At 34.4% G+C, this 24,648-nt stretch overlaps 1 protein-coding gene across 1 annotated transcript in view; it reads right to left on the reverse strand.

The window, feature by feature from the left end:
* The window catches only part of CSMD3 (CUB and Sushi multiple domains 3), a 629,782-nt gene that overhangs the window by 314,832 nt on the left and 290,302 nt on the right, over positions 1 to 24,648 (reverse strand). Inside the window, exon 11 of the mRNA XM_035317227.1 lies at positions 17,790 to 17,911. Coding sequence (XP_035173118.1) covers positions 17,790 to 17,911 — 122 coding nt within the window. The remainder of the gene's footprint in view (positions 1 to 17,789; positions 17,912 to 24,648) is intronic.

The following is a 24,648-nucleotide window of genomic DNA, read 5'->3' on the forward strand; positions in this document are numbered from 1 at the left end:
CTCTTTTCCTTACATGTGTAAATAGGAGCATATGTATAGTGAGGATGTGTACACAGTTTACTCAATGTATTCACATACGCAAACATACATGTTTATGTGTATGCATGTGTGTTATACCCCATGATACAGTCAGCTAGAGATAGTTAAGCACCAGATGGAGGAGACAAGAAAAATTGAGTAGACACTTAGTTGCTTTATTCAGATTGAGGAAAGTAGACAAAATCTTCCTAACATAAAAACAATATTCTGGATAGCTTGTATTTTTCTAAGAATTTAACGTTTGCCCTAAGAATTTATTTAAGTTTTATTTAAGATTTAAGGTTGATACATACCTCTTTAAAAAAAATAAAAATAAAAATAAAAATCTGGTCCATCTTTAAATTATGTCCAATTACATGTACTGTTACATCAGAAGAGGACAAAAGCTAAACAACAAAACATGGAAGTTTTGGGACAAATAATGCTAGTATTGAAATCAATTTGAACATATATATATTGCTTATTAATAGTTACATAGATTAGCCTATCAATATGAAGACATGCTATATGAGTTCCCTATGATATAACGGAACAAAACTTCTAAGATGTAAAGAAAAAATATATATAATTGGTTCATCCAGCTAAATCCTCATCCTGTGTTCCACTAAACATCATTCATATACATTGGATACAGCCAAATTTATGGAAAGCCCCTGTCTTTTTGTAATTAAATTACTTAAGTGTCAGAATGCTATAACAGCTTTTCATTAGAAGAATTAACAATACTTAATACTTGGCATATTTCACTGGAAAGGAGAGGACTGAGGATGAGGAAAAATAAGTTATTTTGCAAGAGTTTCATGGGATTACTTAGGGCTGAAACAAATATGTTTCTTTACCAATGACATTACAGTTCAAAATATTTTATTTATTTCACTGGAAAAATGTATGATTTTTCCCATTATTTCATAATGTTGCTCAAAAATAAAGAAGTAAGAGAAACTCCATTAAAATTGTCTAGCTGGTAAGGATTATGAAAAAATAACTTTTTTTTTTTTTTTTTTTTTTCCCCCCAAATCACAGGCTTCAACTTGAGTCTACATGTCTCTGGTGAGTCTCTAAGTTATTTACTTACTAGGTTATTGGCTGTTCTGATGTAATCTCTCATACTTTTGCAATCTGACACTCTTTTCTGAGATAAAGAATGCTTTTATTTTCACTCAAAATGGATATACAGGGGAAAAAAGGTTTAATTCTTGCTTTTCTTGCATTAAACTCTTTCAGAAGAGCCTTTTTTATTAGAAGATTTGTAACTCATTCTATTTGTAACTCACCTAAAACTGCCATAACAGGAAAGGTACAAATTTGAAAAGTGTATCTGTATAGAGCCATACATGCATTTCTGCCATTTCATGCTGTGCTGTTTCTTTTTGACATGGCAAGTACACAATATACAATATAAAATGTACTTGAAATAAACTGTAAAATGTACTTAAAGTGTGTCTGAATGGCAAGAAAATAAATTCTCTGAGCAGTAAGATATATTCTTAGAGTACTTGTTTTACAATGTATGATTTAGTTTGATCAGACCCCAAGATGACTACAGCTAGCATTGTACTGATTATTCCCTTTAGAATACTGAGCAGGGATTTTGATGATAGCATATAGAGCTGAGGAAGGTGAATCCGTTCAAAAGTAAAAAATGAGGTTTAGGTAAGATAACTGAATAACATAAATCTTTGTAATAAATGCACAATTTTTATTATTTTTTTTTTTTCCCTGAAAAGGTGATAGAGCTGTAAGTATCATCCTGAAGTTAGGTGGCATTCTTGAAATAATTTAACATGAGAGTAATACAAGGTAATTCTAGATTTTAGTCTGCTATTATTTATAACTAAATACTTCAGGGAAAACTGTGAAACTGTGCTGATTTATCACTATATTCTAAATATTTTGAAACCAGATCAGCATTACTAAATTGTGCCTTTGATATAGGTACTACATAAACAGCAATCAGAGGCACAGGGACTGGTGTTCATTATGTATAAATTCAAGTAAAGTCTTGTTTCCAATTTTCCCGGATAAGATGGAAGCAGTATTAATGTAGATGAGATATGGCCTGAAAAAGGTTGCAGGCCCCTGCAGGAGCAGGCCCCAGGCCAGAGCTGCAGCTTGTGGAGAGGAGCCCATGCAGGACCAGGGGGCCTGGGGGGAGCTGCTGCCCGTGGGGGACCTGTGCTGGAGCAGTTTGCTCCTGGGGGATGGACCCGATGGTATGGGCCCATATTGGAACAGTTCTTGAGTAACTGCTGTCTCTGGGAAATCTACAGGGGAACAGGGGGAGAGAATGGCGACAAAAAGATGAAGCATTTTGGGCAGACTATAACACCCATTCTGTTTTCCTGTGCCACTCAGGGGAGGAGGTGAAAGTGCATGGATGCAGGGGGGAAGGTGTTTATAGTTTGCTTTTTGTTCTCACTGCTCCAGTCTGTTATCAATGAGTGATAAATTACATTGATCTCCTTTATGCTGAGTCTGTTTTGTTCATGACAGTAACTGGGAGGTCTTTACATCAACCTGTGAGCTTTCCTTCCATAGTATTTTCTCCCATTCTGTTGAGGAGGGGGGCTGAGAGAGTGGCATGTTGGAGCTTAGTTATCCATTGAAAAGCACTACACTATCCTGATACAGACTAATTTTATATTTTGGATTTTATTTCAGATTAGTTTATTCCAGGGTATTATTAACCATGTTTCTAGAGGCTACTACCAAGGAAAAAATGAATTATTTTATTTTATCTTATGTTCCTACAAATATATAAAACCAACAAATTTATATAAAATTAGCATATACTGAGCTGTGCACTCCTAATTCACTAAAATAAAGAGAAAAGTAGCTAAACGGAAGGCAATATTCTTTCTCCATCCTGGACTGCTTTTGCTGTTTACAAACCCAGAAGCAATAGACAATTTATAATTCATAGAATCATGGAATCATTTTGGTTTGCAAAGACCTCCAAGATCATCAAGTCCAACTATTAACCTAGCACTGCCAAGTCAATCACTAAACCATGTCCTTAAGCACCACATCCACATGTCTTTTGAATACCTTCAGGGATGGCGACTTAACTACTTCTCTGTTCCAATGTCTAACAAACCTTTCAGTGAAGAAATTTGTCCTAATATCCAACCTAAATCACCCCTGGCAAAATTTGATGCCATTTCCTCTTGGCCTATCATTTGTTGCTTGGGCAAAGAGTCCAAACCTGACCCCAACTGGAATTAATTGTTGAGTTAAATTTACAAACCATAGTAATACTAATTATAACTATCCAAACTATAAATAATAATAAAAAAATAACTATCTGAAAATTATGATGTTAATCTTTATTCTCCTATAATTTTGTAAGCACTCTTCCAAAGCAAAAATGTGAGTACAGATCTGATGTCTAAAAACTTCAGTAAACCTATCACCTTTTTTTTGTCTTGGAATACAACGTCCTTTGGAACCCACTCCTTGGGCAAAAAGTAGTTTGCTACTCAGACTCAGAAGTAACACATCAGAAGATTTTTTTTGAAAGCTAATGTCTAATTTAAGAACTTCCAAGAGTTCTTCTGAAGGAGAACAAGCTTACATGGATGTCTTTCAGACAGCAATCTTTCCAGACAATTGTTTGATATTGTCTAGTTCCTAATGGAACTAGCTCCCCAAAGATTTTTTCAAGAAAAGTAGTATTTCAGATGGAAAAAAAAAAAAAAAAAAAAAAAAAAAAAAACGTTTTTAAATTTTAAAACACATGAAGCAAAATGGTGTGTAACAGAAGTTTATATGCATCAGAACTGCTTCTGAAGGGGAAGTGTAAAGATTTAAAGTTGTATGTATTTCCATATGTGCATCTGTTATCCTAAAGCTTCCAATGCAAATGTAACTAAAAATATTTTTGGATATGTAGTAATATTTTCACTCCATAAAATCTGTCATTTTAACCAGTAAAATAACTATGAAGATATTTCTAAAAATGGTACAAATCTCTTCTACTCAGAAGAGTACTAAAAAATTAACCTAAGATATAGCTTAAATAAGCTGTATCTTAAGACAATATTAATAGTAAGAAATAAATTAGAATTAAAATATCCTGCCAAGAATACAATATAATTACACACAATTTTGCTGCACATTGTACATAATTGAATGATTCAAAATATCCAGGAGCTGCTAGCAGCTGTGTAGCATAACAATAATTTCATTTACTCTTTGGTAGCTAGCTATTACATGAGCAAAACGTAACCCAAAATGAAACACTCTAAATATTAAGCACCTCCATTCTTTTATTTATTTTTTTTCAACATCAGAGGGGAAGAGAAAAGGGGAAAAAAAAAGGAGACAGAAAATTTGAAGATGTATAGAACATTATAGGAAAAGGCTACTCCTTCCAGAAGACAAATACTCACTAGCTCATCCTACCACATTGCTGAGTCAATTTGTCATACTTAACTGCAGACATCTACAGTGCAAACATCAGTATTTGGTGTAGGTTTATCCATAACCAGTGAAAATATGTGTAGAGTATAATCTATTTCACCAGAAGGCAGGTAACACTCGCTAGATCAAGCATAGTCTAGAATTAGCTATTTCTCTTTCTTGAATATAAAGTGAAACTAGGTATTTTTGAATATGTATCTACACTGTGGACATCTAAAATGGAATTAACTTGCATAAATACATTAATGTAATACCATCTGAGATGCCATGAAGAAGCCAAAAGAAACACAAAACTGGCAGATACCAGAACTCTTTTGGACAGGTTGATGGAGACCAGATAAGTTTATCCTGGAGTATGTTATGTCGGTGGTTGCCAGTAATTTCAACCACCCAGACAGCAGATGAATTCTGCTTGCAGAATGATACATAATGTCATTTCTTTCATATGATTCTTTAAAAGGACATTTTGTTTTGAGTTGGTTTGGTTTTTGGCTTTTGGTTTTAACTCCAACAGTAATGATAAATTTAATTAATTTAATTTTCCATGGAGGTTAATCCTGCAATCAGTTATTTATAAAAATCCTTTAGTTATATTTGCTTTGGAGCTACAATCTTTGAAAACAAATGTGTAGTCCTTTCTCATTTGAAACCAAATACTATTAGAAAGTCTTACAAGGGAAGAATAGCACATTAAAACAACAGCATGAAAAGACTATACTTTCATTTTTTAATTGTATAGTTTTCTGTTTGCACAAAACAATAACCTCTATTGTGCCTGTGCACGTTCACAACAGTGTTTCAGGGCCTGATTAACCAGAGGAATACAGCCTCAACATTTAATGTAGTCCCAATATAAAGAAGAATTCTACAAAACAGAAATTGTCTTGTAAATAAGGCCTTCAATGAAGAAAATAATAGTAATGAATTACACAACTTAATTCAGCTATCAATATAGCATCCACAAAGGGAAATAAAGGAGGGCAAACAAATCATTAAGCAGACACTTTGTTTTAAACTTAAGTCAGTGCATTTAATGTGTTCCCCATCACAAAAATTATTACAGAACTTAAACACTATAAAATAGAATATTTTGTTGTATTTTTTTTCCTCTAAGCAAATATTTCATATTGGATATTGCCATATTTTCTCACTTTAAACATCTTAACCTTTGCAAATACTATTTAATTATTACCTCTAAAAAATTGCTAGTGTGTTTAAGTAAAAGTAAGTTGTTTACACTTGCTTTTATTGAGCCACTAGAAAATAAGATACATTTTTTGATCTGGACACTGGAGGAAATGACTAGCAACTAACTTTATGCTGGTATGGGAATCAAATTTGTACCTAGAAGACAGTAAGAGAGGTTAGATTTGGAAATTTCATCTGTCTTTCTAGTGACAAAACATCTAACATTGATCCATAAAGAAATCAATTTCTGCAAGCATTATCTTACGAAAACAAACAAACAAACAAAAAAGGTATGATCAAAGTATACTAGCAACAGCAAGAATTCCCCCTCAGTCAAACGTGCAAGATACTTACTTTCATCACCTTCCACTGTTACTCTAGAATAACAGCATCAACCAACCAAACAAAAGTATAGATTGATGCCCATCCTTTGCTCAACAGTCAAAACAAATTCTCTGTTTACCTTCTTCACTGGAAAAAGTTAAACCAAACAAGGAGATGAAAATACATGTTGTTTCTATCTGTATGTCCTTAAATGGTTAATTGCTTTTGTGCTGAGGATGTCGGACTACTTCTCATTTAGTAAATGATGTACATTTATATCAGATGGTATTAGGTAATGAAATTATGCCATCTGATTGATCACTTTACCTCCATAATTTTCCATATAATCATATGTCCGTCAACAATATAACCATGTTATTGTATCTTTGATTATGGATGAATAATTTCAGTAGGAAATCTATCATTTATTATAAAAATGAGGTTTACTTTTATTTAACATTAATACTACCCAAATGTAATCAACTAAAATTAGGCATCTAATGAAAAACTATCACTTTGACTACCTTCACAGATAATGCTTTTGCACAGACAAGCTATTTGGAGAGGAATTCATCTTGCTTATTCATCTTGCTTATTTTGGACATTTCTCTTAGGACACGTAATTAATCAGTACATTAGAATTCATATCACCAGTGAAACTAATATCTCTTCATTAACTTTAAAGAGAGTCTAAAATAAAAGGTCTACCAGCTATAGCACTTAACCTTTTATTGACAAGTTAGATGACATTGATATGCACAAAGTCTTTCCCATAAAATCATCCCTCCATGTCTTCTTCACTGCAGTCGTGAAAAAGATAAGGGTGATTGTATGTAGAATGATGAGTTAATTATTTCAAATTGCATCTAGCTGAATATGACTCCCTATCCGGGTAGGATTTGATACTTTAGCATAACAAAGAAATGAAAGAAACTGTAGATTTTAGAAAAAGGTAAGTAATGATAAAATCGCTCATGAGTGACATGGTACACAAGGTACAGAAACACGTCTATATTCTTAAAAAGAAATGTACATCCCAAGGTGGACACAGCTAACCTAAGCTAACCATTGTTTTCTTAAGAGGACAAGATCAGAATAGTAATGAGGTCAGCTGTAAACCAAAAGGAGAAAACAGTTTTGAAATATCTCTAAGCATTACTCTACAACAAAGAAAAAAATATATGCCAGAGATCAAAAGGCTAAGAATTTGAAGCTTACAAAAGCCAAGACATTATATTTGGAGCCAATTATTTCAACACAAGAAAGGGAGACAGGGATGGCCCAGGTAGCCTAAAAAGTATAATTAGAGAAGACCATTATATATTATGGTAACAGGCACAAGCAGCAAATATATATATATGTATACATATATATATATATATAAAGCAACAATAAAAAGAATTCCTGAACATCCTTCCCTCATAAAACTAAGTTCAATGTCAGAGTTGAAAAATAACAATAATTGTTCTGTAAGAGTACTGCAATCATAAGAAGGGGCTGAAGGCTTCTAATTAACTTGTCCCTCCTGTTCTCTCATTCAATAGTTTGTTAAAATCAACATTCCTGTAAGCAGCATAAAATGTGCCCTTTATCATCCCTCTGAGAGTCAGCAGCCTGATCCAAAACAAAACAGAGAAGTCAGTGACTGATGCCAGCCTAACCTACAGCACGTGCTAAACATTCTCAAGGGGACAAACACAGGAGTGATATTAGTGACTTATATCTCAGTGGATGTGGCTCCCCTTCAAGCATCCCTTTCAGTTCACAATGTGAATGGCACCATGAGCCTTTACAGAAGTCACTTCATAGAAAATAAATAGGCCTATCAAACTATGGGTAGCTCAATTTTCCCATGACATCAGCAAAAGGTGTATACCGAGCAGAACACTTTACAGTATAAAGATCACTCACAAGAGCAACCAAGTGAATTCGAGTGTGGAGGAAAGATACAAGTCTTTGTGCCAGAATTTCATCAAACAAAACAGACTAATCATACCAACTGTTTGTAGTGCATGAATTAGAAACTTCCTAAAGAATTATCTGGGCCACAGACATTGATGTCTTTCTAAAAGTTCTAGCTATGTTTGTATTCAGAGTGTACAGTAGAAATAACTTGGACCACTTTTAGGAACCTATAAAACTAAACAGAATTAAAATTCAGGTTCAGCCTTTAATTCTACCTAAAGATTTAAACAAAGGCAGTGTTAATTCTTCAAACTCAAGTTATGGCTAGACCTTAAAATTGCTGTTGGCCAAAAGAGAAACAGTTATTCCTGTTCCAGTTATTGCAATAGCTGTAATCTCTCATCTATCCCCTAGGGGGAGATAATATTTTCATAATGTAAAACAGGTGCTACCAGCACCACGCAACCATTCACTCGCTCTCCCAAAGTGGGATGGAGGAGAGAATAAAAAAATAAAAAAATAAAAAATAGGTTGAATTTGTGGTTAGAAATAAAGACATTTTAAAAGGACAGAAAAGAAATGGAAAATAATAACAACAATAATGATAAAAGAATACACAAAACAAATGATGGACAATGCAATTGCTCACCACCCACTGACCAATGCCCAGCCAGTCCCCAAGCAGTGGCAGACCACACCCCTGGCCAACTCCTCCGAGTTTCATTGTTCAGTATATTGTCATATAGTATGGAATGTCCCTTTGGCCAGCCTGGGTCAGCTGTCCTGGCAGTGTCCCCTCCCAGCATCTTGTGCACCCCCAGCATTTTCGCTGACAGGGCAGTGTGAGAAGCTGAAACGTCCTTGACTTTGTGTAAAAACAGCTCTGCAACAGCTAAATCATCAGTGTGTTATCATCATTACTCTCATCTTAAACCCAAGTAAGTACCATAAACCACAGTAAGTACCATACCAGCTACTAGGAAGAACATTAACTATACTCCAGCTGAAACCAGGACAACAGGGCTCATACACTCACAGAAATTGCAGAAAACAAAACAAAACAAAACGAACAAACAAATGTTTAGTTAGATAACATCTACAATAACTAAGGAAATGCATCTGTCTTCCTCTCATAATGAAAATAGAGACATAGTAAAATTGAAGGATTGGAGGACAAGTCATTACAAGTGATTACATTATCTTTTTTTTCCCTCCAAATCTCACTATTTATTTCACAATTTCTCTCCAATGCTTAAACCACAGCACATCCATATAAATCCTGACTCCAACTCCTCCTTCATCAATTGATTCTAATCCCACAGTCAAATCTGCAAAACTCCTGTCTCAGAAATATTAGATTATTTTCTATGCTTTTATTCCAATAAGACAATCTCCCTTCTCTACAAAAGTGTTTCTAATATATATATATATATATACATATATATATATATAAAACTGCTTTATGTATATTACTGACATTTTTAACTGGATCAAAATCATAGAATCATAGAATGGCTTGTGTTGGACCTTAAAGATCATCTAGTTCCAACCCCACTGCCATGGGCAGAGATGCCACCCAATAGATAAGGTTGCTCAGGGCCCCATCCAACATAGCCTTGAACAACTCGAGGGACGGGGCATCCACTACTTCTCTAGGTAACTTGTTCCAGTGGTATACCACACTGCGAGTAAAGTATTTCCTCCTAATAACTAATCTCAATCTCCCCTTTTTTAGTTTAAAACCATCCCCCCTTGTCCTATCACTACATGCCCATGTAAAACGTCACTCTCCATCTTCTTTATAAGCCCATTTAAGTACTGAAAGGACAAAATGAAGTCTTCCAGGAGCCTTCTCTTCTCCAGGCTGAACAAACCCAGCTCTCTCAGTCTTTTTTTCATAGGAGAGGTGTTCCAGCCCTTTGATCATCTTCATGGCAGCCCTCCTCCGGACTCTCTCTAATCAACTGACATCCTTCTTGTGCTGGGTGCTCCCATGTCTGGGATTTCCCCAACCCAGGTGCAGCACCTTGCACTTGGACTTGTTGAACTTCATTAGGTTTATGTGGGCACACTTCTCAAGCTTGTCCAGATCACTTTGGATGGCATCCCTTCCTTCTGTTGCATCAGCTGCACCACTCAACTTGGTGTCATTTGCAAATTTCCCGAGGGTTCACTCAATTTCATTAATACATTGGTAAAGACATTAAACAGCACGTTTTTGAATGATATGGAAGAATAGCAGCAATAAAACTAAAAAGCAATTCAATAGCTTATGAACAGGAGTGAAATATTTTACATCTCCTAGTTCCATATATAATAAATTATCTTCTTTTGGTAAATACAGCACCAGATTTTCTTTATCTACAAATAACATGGAAGAAAAACTGGATTATGGTTAAAATATATATTTAAGAGTGAGCTTAAATATTATCATATTTTCTGATCATTTCATTGACTGAAACACCTGCAGTATATCTTGACAACAGGCTTAGGAAAAGCCAAGTTTGAGATATTTGATTTTAAAAAGAGCTATCGTGTTGTTTGTTCAAACAGGTCTGACTAAAACAGACATCATGAAATGAGTGTTTGATTTCATGGTAAACTACCCAGCCTGCCTGAGATTTATACTGTCAGCATGAATAAATATGCATGGCAACTGGGTTTAAGCTTGATGACAAGCTTAGGAAATGTTCCATTGACAATAGTTAATGAGATAACACAGCTGTGGTAAATTAAATGTAAACATTCAGCTTTTTTGCTGAGTTTATTTTGCATATTTTGGCTTTGCGTAAAAAGCACACAACAGAAATGCAAAGATGAAATTTTTACAGGAGGAAAACAGCAACATCGTGACACAAGGAAGGAGGAGGGAAAGAACAGAGTATAAAATATTTGACAGCCACAGAAAGACCTAGCAAATATACATATATATATAAGAGAAATTTAAAATGAACAACCAACTCCCAACTCTCAGAAGCAAATCATTATTGACTTCAAAATTATTTTGACGTGGAATAGATAAAAGAAGGTGAACACTGGCAAACTGTTTAAACATGTAGGATATATTTACCTATTTATTCATATAGTAAGAATACTTTTATGCATTAAATACACTGAATATAAAATATAAAATATGATGGTGACAAATGAACAGTAACATAGGATATGAACATGTCAGATTTCTTTTTATATAAATTTCTGTAAAGTAAAATCAACAGAAGGACCTATTTTTCTAATCCATCAAATTTAACAGTTATGTTATATGTTTAATTTCTCCTTAAAAAAAAATGGAAAACAGCTTGATCTGTTTTTAAAGAATCTCTTTTGCTTGTTTTTCTGCTTCCTTGTGGTGAATTTTATGTGGTGTGAATATGTCTGAGATCTGTCAGAAAGGCTGTCATTCTAGCGCTGACGCTTTCCACAGCATTTCTATCACTGTGGATTACAAAAAAATCAACAAGTATAATTTGTAAGATTTGAAGTCAGGTTAACTTTAGTCCTAGTTGTGATCTCACTGAAGTTTTAGCTTGTTATTAAATCTAGACTGAGCATTTTATAGCCCATCCTTCTGAAGAACAAAATCAAGGATCAAAACTGACATTTTCTCATCCCACATGCTATTTAAGCTAAACAGTATGAAATAGGTTTTACTGCAGCCCAGCAAGTATGATTTTTTCCATTACTAGTAAAAGCCTTCAGGATTTGTACTGACCTGATAAGAAGAATCTCAGCATTATTTGGTTTTCTCTTGGCCAAAGCTGGTTTTAGCATGCTTAAGCTGTGATAACAATTCACAGCTGTGAGTTTGTGTCACTAGAAACAAGAGTTGATACTTTGATTTACAGAATCAAAGAAACATAGGAACTAAGGCTGTGTCACCAGACAGCACAATACAGAAAATCTTGCAATGCTCCTAACAAAATGAAACTTTTTCCATGATTCTATTATGTAAGTTCAGGGAAAATAAAATAATAATAATAATAATAATATAAATAATAATAATAATAATTAAAAAGCATGAGCTCAATCCACCCAGTGTTTTCTTTGGTAAAACGAATTTTAAAGACACTTTCTTCAAATCATTAGATTCTTCTACCTATAGTTTTCCCATACAAAGCTATAAATAAAACAAGTCTGATCTATGCTTCTCTCTTCAGAAGTTGCAAACTGCTATTTTTCCCTTTAACAAAAGCTGTTAGTCCATGAATAAAACAAAACTTTGTTACTAGTCACATGAAGAACAGGTCCTAACAAGACCTGAGAGAAAGACAGTCCTGGAGCAAGATGCAAGTAACTCTAAAATTCAGTCTGTAACCTGCTTTCTGTGCATGCAGTTCATATCTGAGACAGACTAAATGTGATACCATACAAAATTATAAACAATAGCTATTTCTTGATAAGAACAATAACTCTAACCTAGATGAAACCAGGACAAAATAGAAGTGTTCTTTCCTTTTTCCAGTCACCAGGGACTTCACCTGACTGCCAGGACTTTTCATGTATGATGGAGAGAGGCCTTGAAACTACATCAGCCAATTCCCTTAGGACCCTGGGATGCATGTCATCAGGCCCCATAGATTTGTACTTATTTAGATTCATCAGGTGGTCTCGAACCTACTCTTTGCTTACACTGGGTGGGACTTTTCTCCCCCCAGCCTCCATCTACAGGTTCAGGGAAATGAAAGACTTGGTAAGCCTGACTGGCAGTGAAGACTGAGTCAAAGAAGTTACTGAGTACTTCAGCCTTCTCCATGTCTGTTGTTAACAGTTCAAAATGACTGATGAAACTACCTGATGAGTTTGTACAACATCCCATGAGATATCCATGTATCATTTCCCTAACTAGATGTGAGAGATGTAATGTGGTTGAATCCAAACTGAGAAAAGCTTACTCTCATTTCTGTGCAGGTATATTTCCTGTGAACTCAAGGGATTAACAATATGAGAATCACAGTTCAGGCCAAAGCATCAAATTCTGAATTCCATTCTGTATTTAACGTACCACAGAGAGGCACATTTTTCTTGAATGTTCTTTCAGACAAATCTCTATAACCCAACCTTTGGATTTTAGATCCATTTTTTGAGAGTGATAATGAAAAATTCATAAGGAGGTCTCCATTTGACCTCCATTGCCTACATGAGCTATATATTTTCAGACAGACTGACAGCTACATATATTCAAAATTAAGGAAAGAATGCAATATTTATCAAGACTTAATGACAAAACTCATAGGCATTTAAGTAAAACATACATAGGTAGATACACATAGACTGATAAAAATTTGAGAAAAAATATTTTTAAAATATTCTGATTGATGCTCTTGTCACATTTTATACACATTGTTTTAATGATGATTTGACCACATTGTGGCATGCAGTGCATTGTTCCTTATATGTTGTCAGTACAGTTTATCTCATTTTAGTATTTTCCAATTTTTAAAAACAATAATAATACTAATAAAATACATAGAACAGATTTTCACACCAAACAAAATAATCCATTGTGCTGTATTTTGCCATATATTTCCCATACATACATATCACCTCCAGTTTAAATTAATCCTGATGGACAACTCATAGCAAATAGTTCTGCTACTAGCATGCTACACTTCTGTATACATTCAGATACAGTTTTAAAGCCAAGATACTCTTTCTAACCAGACAGTAAAAGGTATAGTGACATTAAAAAAAAAAAAAAGACACAAAAGTATTTTGTTTACAAACATGTAATGAGAATACATTTACTTGAAAAAGCTTCAGAGGGGAGGCATCCCTTCTTTGTTTTCTCTAGCAAGGAACAAGAGCTTCTACATGTATGTCAGTAATAAAAGGAAAATGAAGGAAACTAAGGGCTCTCCACTAATGGGGCAGGTCACATGGTGACAAAGGACATGAAAAAGACTCATATACTGGATGCCTTTTGCATTTCTGTCTCACTGAATTCAGGAATTACAGAACCCTGAGATCAGACAGAAAGTGTGAAGGAAGGAAGAGTTTCAGTAGAAGATCAGTTTAGTGAAAATTTAAACTAATTGTATATACAAAGGTGGTGAGGGAACTGACTAGGGAAGGTGCCCCACTTGACCCATTGTTTGTTATCAGGGAAGGTCTCATGGGTGATGGCTGGAGGCTGACTTGGTCATGATGATAATGAGATGACAGAATTATCAATCCTTGAAGAAGCAAGAAGGGTGGTTAACAGAACTGCTACTTTATATTTTCAGAGGACAGATTTTGGCCTGTTTATGGAACTGGTTGATAGAATCCCTTGGGAGGTAGTTCTGAAGGGTGAAGGAGTGAAGGGAGGCTGGACATTCTTCAATAAAGAAATCTTGAAGGCATAAGAGCAGGCTGTCCCTAGGTGCCGAAAAAATGAGACAGAAAAATAAATAAATAAATAAAGACCAGCATGGCTGGACAGAGCTTCTTCTGGAATTCAGGAAGAAAAAAAGAGTTTATGACCTTTGGAAAAAGGAGCCAGCAACTCTGGAGGACTGCAAGCATGTTGTGAGGTTATGCAGGGACAAAATCAGAAGAGCCCAAGCCCAGACAGAATTTAACTTGGATATGGCAGTAAAAGACAATTTTAAAAGTTTTTATAAATACATAAACAACAAAAGAAAGGCTAAGGAGAATCTCCATCCTTTATTGGATTTGGGGGAGGGTGGGCGGGGGGGAGGGGGAGGAGGGCGGGGAGAAAATGAGAAAATGACAGCAGATGAGCAAAAGGGGAGTAACTCAATGTGTTCATTGTGTCAGTCTTTATTAGTAAAACTAATCCTTCTCAGGGTACTGATCCTGCTGGGCTGGAGGACAGAGACAGGGAGCAGAATAAAGCCATTATAATCCAAGGGAAATGGTTAGCAACCTACTACACTCCTTGAACACATACAGATCTACCGGGCCAGGTGCGATTCATCCAAGGGTACTAAAGGAACTGTCAGAAGTGATTGCCAAATTACTTTCAACAATTTATCAGCAGTCCTGACAATCAGGGGAGGTCTTAGTTGACTGGAGATTAGTGACTGTGACACTTATCTACAGGAAGGACAGGAATGAGGATCCACAGTCTTAAAGATCTGTCCATCTGACCTCAGTACCAGGGAAATTCATGGAGCAGATCATCTTGACTGCCATTGCACAGCACCTACAGGAAAACCAAATGATCAGACCCAGTCAGCATGGGTTTATGAAAGGCAGATCTTGCTTGACTAACTTGATCTTCTTCCAAAGCAAAGTATTTGATCTGTTAAGAGTTTTGAGAGAAACACAAGCCTAACAGGCACCTCCATAGATAGAGAGCTACCATAGAGAGTCTTGCAAAGGGAATACTAAGATGATTAAAGCACTGCAGCATCTCAGGAAATGCTGAGAGACCTGGGTCTAGTTTGCCTGAAGAAGGTTCAGTGGGATCTTAATGCATATAAATATCTGAAGGGAGGATGTATCAAAGATGGAGCCAAACTCTTTTTCAGCGGTGTCCAGTGAAAGGATAAGAAGAAATCGAACACACTGAAAAGCAAACATGGGAGGTTCTGTCTGAACTGAGGAAAAACCTTTTCATTGTGAAAGTGACATAAGCACTGGAACAGACTACACAAAGAGGCTGTGGAGTTTCACTTCTTGAAGATATTCAACACCCATCTGGACATGGTCCTAGACAACCATCTCTTACATGTCTCTGCTTGAGTGGGGGGGGGGGGGGGGTTGGAAAAGATGACCTCCAAAGGTCCCTTATAACCTCATTTATTCTGTGACTCTGTGAACCATTCTGACTTCACCACTTGAGGGCAGTGAAACACTGGAACAGGTTGCCCAGAGGAGTAGTGGATGCCCCCTCCCTGAAGTATTCAAGGCCAGGCTGGATGGGGCTTTAGGCAACCTGATCTGGTGAAAAATGTCCCTGCCCATGGCAGGAGGGGGTTGGACTTAGATGATCTTTAAGGGTCCCTTCCAATTCAACCATTCAATGATTCTAGGATTCCATAACAAGCAGAGACAAAACGTGCTCACTTCTTACTTTCCTGCACTCAGCTTTAAATCCAAAATTCCTTAAAACAAAAAGTGGAAATGTGTAAGGAAAACAATACTGATGAATAATGTTCTTGAATGCTCCAGTGAAAAATATATTTGATCACAACAAAGTTCTGAAGTTTTGAAGATAACACTGCATCATCATGTTATGAATAGGTGAGGAAGATGAAGGATGGCAGTATTAAGACATAAATACTTCTGTCCAAAAGTGTAATTCTTAAACCTCTTTAAGTCATTAATATCTTAACTCTGGAGCCACTTGAGATTTGCCAGATGGTACATACTAATTGTAAGCTTAAAGTCATTCTCACATGACTTTTTTATGTAGTCATGATCTTGCTGGATTTAAGAAAGTAATATATTTTAAGTAAAAATATGTCCTAAAGGGTCTTCATTTAATTCTATACAATAGCTCAATTATGGTTTTCAAACGTAATATTTAGATCAAGTGTTCAAATTGCAGGAACTGCGCTTAACTTCCTCAAAGAACAGAATATTAAATTCTATACATTGCCAAATTTGACAGAATTTGCTCTCAGAAATTCTAGATATGCATAAATTTAATCTTGTTCCCTAAAGGTTTTGGTTAATAAAAATAAAAATTTATAAAAATATGAAGCTTCTTTTGGCTACAGAAATGGAGCTTTATTATTTTGAACTTTGGAAACATTTCTAAAACTGCAAATACAATGTCACCTGAAGGACACAACTATTGCTCTCTGCATTATATTTCAGGACCTCTTGACAAATTTTTAAAGATCTATAAATTGGATAAACTGGATTAGTCCTCGGAACAAGTATAAAACAAACAAACAATCCCCTCAATATCACCAAACTCCCTCCAAAAACATCTACACTTTTCATTATGAATATTCCAGTCACTTGATTAAATATTCTTTTTTCTTCTTCCAAAGTGGAACACAAAGGTGGCTGGAGACAGATTCTGCCACACAGGACATTGTAAGAGTAGACAGAGAAACCTAACAATGTAGCCAAATGGCTTCTGAAATGGAATCAGGTTTTCACTGCTTCATGATTAATAAATTCAGTGTGGATGGGTAGGCATTCAAAGCCTCTGTGATCAATTCATGGAGTGTGATGCAGATGGCAACACAGAAAAGAAATGAGGAGGTAGAACATACTCCTGATAGCAGCAAACACAGACGTTGATAAAACATTCCCAAACTATACAGTTAATTTCTTTTGTATTACTTCTAAAGAAGTCCATTACTCTGAGTTTAGTTAAAGTGATACACCTAGAAATACAGTCATTGCTGCCAGCTGCCTAGCTGTTGAAATTAAGGACAACTGTTAGCATAAGTTAGCTTTATTGCTTTTATTTGACTCATCTGGCATTATCAGAACTCCTAGTGCTTTGGTATAAACTGTAAGTATGAAGTGTGTGAGATTTCAATAAAACAGTTTAGACAGTGAAATAAGTTATACAACTTTATAATAGTCCTTCAAGAAGTAAAAGCGAATTCATTAATTTCAGTGATTTCTCACATAGTCTGAGGCCAAATACAATGCAAGCACTTTTACACACAGTGCAGCTCTACTAACTGTAACACAATATTTGTGTTACATGATATTGTTTCATACCATGGATAATTTCTTCTGGGAATTCATTTCAAGAACCATATAAAAACATGATGGCAAGTCCTTGGCATACAGAAAGTAAAACACTGTTAGGAAAAACAACATGTTTTAACATCTGTCCATACCCATCTAATATCAGCCATTTCATAGAAATTTCTGCAATGTACCACATACAGCAGCTGAACTGTGGAAACAAATCATATTAGTAACAAATGTCATGGCCTACCTATGCTTTTGTGGCATTTATTTTTAAAGCCAAGCCAGAATGTTAAACTTACCTTATTAGTATTGATAGCTGTGATGACCCACACACACTGGGCATTGCTGTCATACTGGAATGGAAAATTGGGTGATGTGAAAGTGCCGCCAGGACCCTGAAGATTGGATCCACAAGTCTTAACTGCAAAAAGAAAGTTCACCTTTTAATTCAAATATGAAATGCATGTAGCAGTATCATAAAACAAGCTCTAACTTACTTTAATTGAGATATAAAGGATTAAAATACCATTGAGCAAAAATAGAACCACCTGATACGAGACAATGGAATGACTCATGTTTAGTTACTCTAACAAAATAAAATATACTTTTTCTTGTGTCCAAACTTTTCTTTCAAAAAACTAATGTACTTGGAGTGAAAAGAGAAGCTGTACTAAGATAAATTGCTCTATTTACTTTAATTTGAATGGCTAAGAAGAATTTAATAAGTTTATGCTATTACCTTCTTGAAAGACAAGAATTTATGAAGCAGAACACAAAGATCACTCTCTTATCATTGCATATTTTTGTATTTTTACTTATTAGTGTATGACTATATCAACATTTTTCCCAGAAACTTTAAAGGAAACGTGTAAAAGTCTTATACAAAATAGTGCTATCTGTTTTTAAGGATTGTAAATAATAGTTACAAATTAAAGTTTATATGGTTATTTACAATAGTATGTCATAAAAACAAAACAAAACAAAACAAGAAATCCACAACCCACCTGATATAATTATTTACTTTAGGTTGCATCTAACATCACAAATACCCCAAAGGACAGAAACAGGGGCATTTCTGCTAGAGAATGAAATTTTTAGGCACTAACTTCAGCCTGCTGAAGCCAATGAAAAGCCTTTATTGTCAGCTCCTTAATACTTAGATCTTTGCTGAATGCAGAGTTGTTTTTTCCTGGATGCAGACTTGTTAATCCTTCTTCCCCATTAGTCACCAGAAATATTGTAATTCAAATGGGAAGCACACAGCTAACTGCTCCTTAAAAAACAAACTAAAAAACCTTCTTCAGCATTTAGGCTCATTTCTGGTTCTAGCCTTCACTGCATTTCTGCTAGTATACAGTTATTACACTTCTGATGTTAACTTCTGCAGCTATATGAAAATCTCCTGGCAAATATGACCCCGTTAAAAGAGCTCATTCATAGAATGATTATGTGGAATCTCCAGTGTGAATTATTTATGCACCTTTTTTTTTTCACCATACAAATTCACAAGCAATACCTAGAACATTAAAAACTTCCTAAATTCTCAGGAAAACAATGCTGGTGATTAATTACTGTGCCATTTTTTCTTCATATACTATACAATTTTAAATACTTCAGAGAGGAAGAAAAAATCAAGGTTACTAGAAAAGACAATCAAATGTGACAAGCACATTGTTTCTTCACTACTTTCACACAATTTGCCTTTACCCCTCAGAGAATCATCAAATTATGTATGTTAGAAAAGACCGTCAAGATCATCATCAATACTATAGTCTGTAATACAACAGATATATAAACAAATAATCCCTTTAAGGTTTTAATGGCTACATGATTATTTGATTGATTTCATTGCATTTTTCAGGCAACTGATGAACCAATCACATCTGTGTTTTTTGACAAGTATCAGTGTAACTGCACTGAAACCAATGTTCTGCTATATTGCAGTTATATTATAATATGCTTATATTTTATTTTCTAGCCTATAACCCATAGTTCGCAAATTAAAAAATAAATAAGTAAATAAATAAATTATTTCTTTTCCCAGTAATTTGTCTGCCCCTCTGCATGTCAACATTGTATTTTCTTGTTCAATATCATCAGTGCTTCTTTTATCCTTTTACTGGTTGTCTTTATTTCAGCAGGCATCCCAAGTTACCTGCCTCTGATCACATGAAGATTTATTATCAACCACTGCAGGCTTTGAAGGGCTGCAGAGTACAGAGTACAGGAAATGTAGTTTAAGTACACTTGCAAAACTAAGATGATTTTTTGTTTAGCTTTCAGTGATCATTTGAAAACCACTCCCGGACTATTATAGTCCACTTGGTCTACATAAATTCTCTGTTTTATTTTTTGAAAATTTTAAATACTTCCCATGTCTTTGTTTCAAGACATTCCCTGACCACTCTTCTGAATTCTAGCAGTTGCTCACAAGATAATTCGTGTATCTGTGAACTGCCATTATGGTTCTGTAGATGAAAAAAAAAAAAAAAAAAAAAAAAAGCTCTTCTCACTGAATTTTGGAAGTACTGACTGGGAAGATTTATGCAGTTCTTCACATGAGTAAGTCCATTTAACATGAGCAAAAGCTTACAGAGAAGCTGAAAGTTGCAAAAGTAACTACTGTTGAAATAGACAATTCTGCTAACCATCTGCTAACCAAATAAAGAATATGTCAGATGAATAGTTTGAGTCAACTTTAGTTCAGCTCTCTGTATTTTCAACTGGTAAACATGAAAAACACATTAACAATTTCCAAATGCTGTCATGTTATTTACCCATGCCAAAAAAATGAGAATATAGGGCTGATAAATGGAAGGAAACATGACCTGAGAAATATATTAAGTTACTTTTTTAAAAGAAGATTATACATTATATGCAGTTTGGCAGCTGAATTATGTAAAGCACACATACACATTACCTCCATAAAGTTTAATAAGCAGGGACTTTCATAAAACTTCATAAAAAGTTTTTCTGAAATCACATGGTTTTAGAAACATGGGAAAAAAAAAAAAGTTAATTAAAAGGAAAACAAACTGTAATGACAGTAGGAAACTGATTCCTGAAGACTGCTGATTTTTTTTGTAAATTGCAAAGAAATACATGTACTAGGAGCTTAATTACTTCTAATTCTGCAGACATGTCTAAATATGGGAGCATAGAAATGGTATTTTTATATTTGTGAGAAAAGATTGCTAATGACAGATTTGTTACTTTCTTTTTCAGTGAATGCATCAATAATTTCCAACAAAATGATGTTGTTTTTATTTTCTTCCAGAAGAAAGTGTCACAATTTATTTTCAAGTTGAAATGCTGAAATTAAAAAAACAAACAATATGTAGAAAAAGAAAAAAATCACATATATCACCTTAAGAATTATTGTGTTACCCACTTTTCTGCAATTTGTCAGCACTTAATAGAGGAAACTACTAATTTTGATGAATTTTTACACCACGTTCTCTAGCAACCCTCTCTATTAGAAATAATATTGTTGGGATACATGAAGTAAAATATGTCAGATCTTCTTTATTTAAAATGGTAACAAGATCTGTAACACTTATTTTTTCCTCTCATGTTGATAGTTGTCCATTAGGGACTGTATGGAGTTACTCACAGAGGAATTTAAGTTATCCCAATTTTACTTGCCTTTTTTTTTCAAATGAAATGGATGACAGTTAAAAGATGGGACACAGAACACTATGTGTTTTGCAAGAAAACTGATTATTTGTATAACAGATATTATAAACATGATTTTTTTTTGAGAGAAAATGAGGGAACAACCTGTGCTATTCTTCTGTCCTAAGTTAGCAATACATGACAAGCAAAAAGATTCTGCATTCATTTAGAATGTAAACAAAATTTTTAAATTAGGAAATACAAATTTGCATAGAAATAATGCAAAGAACTATAGATTGTAGTCGTGGTGGTCTTTTATGTAAACACTAGTAAGAACTACAACTTTGATAGCAATACAGCTGTCTGGTATTACATTTTAGACCAGCAGCTGCAAAAAGGCTTATTCAAAAAGAAAGACTTTCAGCTCTTTGAACATTCTATAAGCTTTTTGCATACGTTGAGAGGGTTAAATTACATATTAAAAAATATATAGCTGTAAGTTAACAACGCAACACCTTTTCCTGAATTTGTAGAATCTGTCACGTTTTTAGAGGTTTGAGAACCCTACTTTACAATCTTAATATAGGCTAGTCACTTGTATGGGTGATTGGGTATTTGTTTGCAAACTACAATGCAGAATGGAAGTTTCACAGGCATTCAGATTCATCATGAGTAGGTTCTTCTGACATAAGAAGATTCCTTAATATAGACATTTTATGCCTATTTTTGAAGGATTTTAAAAGTCTGTCAAAATTCATTATTTAGTACTTCAAGTCAAGATCACAGTACAAGCTAGCCTCAAAACACTATTCAAAATCTGAGCTGTTGCATTTTCCAGTAACTGAAATATCACTAGTGTGAATATCAAGAAATGAATCACTATTACTACAGAGAAATCGATTAATTCTTTCCTAGTTTACTTCTGTGTCTTCTGAGGTTTCTGTACTGGCTTTGGTTCATTATTAACCAGCTAGAAATCTCTATTTTTTTGGAACTGATTTAAAGGCATGAATTAGATTACCATTCCTATAGAGATAATACATGGGTTTGAAGATTAGTTCTGACTGCTTCTGAATATTTAATACAGAATTTGGAAATACATAAGCATAGAGACATGGATGTCTAACATCTTTAAAAACAAACATTTTTAAATTTATACTAACAGCTTATGGTCACAGATGTATATTGAACTCACTGCCTTTAAACATAACATAAGCACTTACTTCACTGACTCAGTGACAGCAGTAGTAGCTCAGTAAAATACAAATATGAGACTGATCAAATTTGACCTTTAATATTTTTCATAAAAAAGGGATTTTTACTGCACCCATCTACAAGCAAATTGTTACACACCAATATGTATGATCTGCCATTTAGAATTAATAAGGCTTTTACACTTCAAAGTCACTATATGTTTGTGAAAACTGCCATTTTCTTATGGTACCACATCTGATTGCAGACATACTGTAAACAGACAAAAAAAGATCATTAATTCATTTTACATGTTGCAGATTAAAAAAGACTCATAAGACCTCACTGTCTTCTAAGTGTGGAAGCAGTTCTTGATGGGAGACAGAAATACGTGAGAGCTTTCGCCATTTCAAAATACCAGTCTGCTCTTCAGAAGTTATTATGAGTTTTACTCATACGCACAGATACGCACATGAATTTTGTATTTGAGATTATTATGGAGTAAGAAACAACATGGTCAGTATGGCAATTAATTTAGCTAATCAAATATGATACGTACAAAAATGTAGTTATGAAACTTGCACAAAAATTTGTAGGATATCTGGCCTGTTGTCACAGCTAGTGAGCATCAGAAAATTAATACGATCAAAGGTATGAAGGGAGAGTATTTCTGGTGGAATAAGATTTTTTTCTCTGACCTATATATTTTGAATAGATGAAAATTAATCCTTACCTATTTTCAATTTATTTAAAATAAATAAATAACCATTGTAGTTAATTGAGTTATATATACATATCCATAGGAGGTAAAAATCTAATATATGCCCGCATTCTCCACCAAGATGGTATGGAATACCCCTTTGGCCAGTTTGGGTCAGCTGTCTTGAGTCTGTCCCCTCCCAGCTCTTGCTGCAGTCCCAGACTGCCCGCTGGCAGGACAGAGCGAGAAGCTGTAAAGGCCTTGGCTTAGTGTAAGCATCGCTCTGCAGCAATTAAAACATCAGCATGTTATCAGCACTCTTCTCATCCTAATCCAAAACATAGCACCCTACCAGCTACTAGGAGGAAAAATAACTGTCCTAACTGAAACCAGGACATCAGTTTAAAAGGAAGTTTCATTTTTTAAATTACAAAGTCATTGGTGTCTCTTAAGAGATTTCCTGAATGTCTATCTTCCTGAGGTGTTTACTTACCTATTTCCTTATCTGTTTTCAAAGTTGTTTTAAAAGATTGAAACTCACTCTAACAATGCATATATGTGCCTTCTGACTGCCAGAGATGTGAAAGCTACATAGTTAAAGACCACACTAAGAAATCATGAATGATAATTATACATATGGAAGTATATGCATGTATGTATAAACTCTAAAGGGAAATAAAATTTAGAGGAAATCATGAACAATTGAAAATAAAATTCAACATGGATAAATTAATATTAAAGAAAATAAATCTCCTTTTTTTTGGAGTTTTTACTGAACCTAGTAAAACAGTTAAATAATCAGAGATTATATTTGTTGTACAAGTCATGTAGAAACTTCCGTTTAAAAAATCTAACATCACCACTAAAACACATAAGCAGTAATACATTATCCTGAGAGCAAAAACAAATAAGGGACACCTTCAGTACAGGAAAACTGATTAAAGATAAGCAGTCTATTAAAAAATGTAACTGATGATTTGCCTGAGTGCAATAAAAAGCTCAGAACAAGTGTAAAGGAGGAAATTTCAGCTTATTAGACTTCCATGGAAAATTTGCCAAATTACAAGATAACGTTAACCAGATAGACAGACTTTATTTGGATTTTCAAAGAGCTATCACTGAGAAGAGCCTAAATGGGAAAAACTGAAAAGCAGTTAACTAACTAGAAAAAAGATAAACTAATGAACTTACAGATATTTCCATCACAGTTCTTATAAAGAATATAAAAGTGTATGTATATATGTATGTATAGATGTAGAGAATGAATTTATATATTAAATGCAGAAAAGAACAAACATTTTAGCATACCACATAATACACTAATGTCTTACGAGCTAGTAGGATAGACCAAACTTTGTCCGTTTTTTAAGATTCAAGGAATAAAAAAAAAAAAAAAAAAAAAAAAAGAGGTCATTCTAGTTTAATAAAAAAATCACTAGTCACTAACCTTTAGAAAATGTAGTCTTTGGAAGCTTCCATAAAAGTCTCCCTATTCTTGATTAATAGTACATATGTGAAAATAGCAAATAATCATGTTTTTCTTTTCTTTTCTTTTCTTTTTTTCCTTTTCTTCCTTTCTTTCTTTTCTTTTCTTTTTTCTTTTCTTCTTCTCTTCTCTTCTCTTCTCTTCTCTTCTCTTCTCTTCTCTTCTC

Source organism: Oxyura jamaicensis, chromosome 2 (genome assembly GCF_011077185.1).
Source record: "Oxyura jamaicensis isolate SHBP4307 breed ruddy duck chromosome 2, BPBGC_Ojam_1.0, whole genome shotgun sequence".
NCBI lineage: Eukaryota > Metazoa > Chordata > Aves > Anseriformes > Anatidae > Oxyura > Oxyura jamaicensis.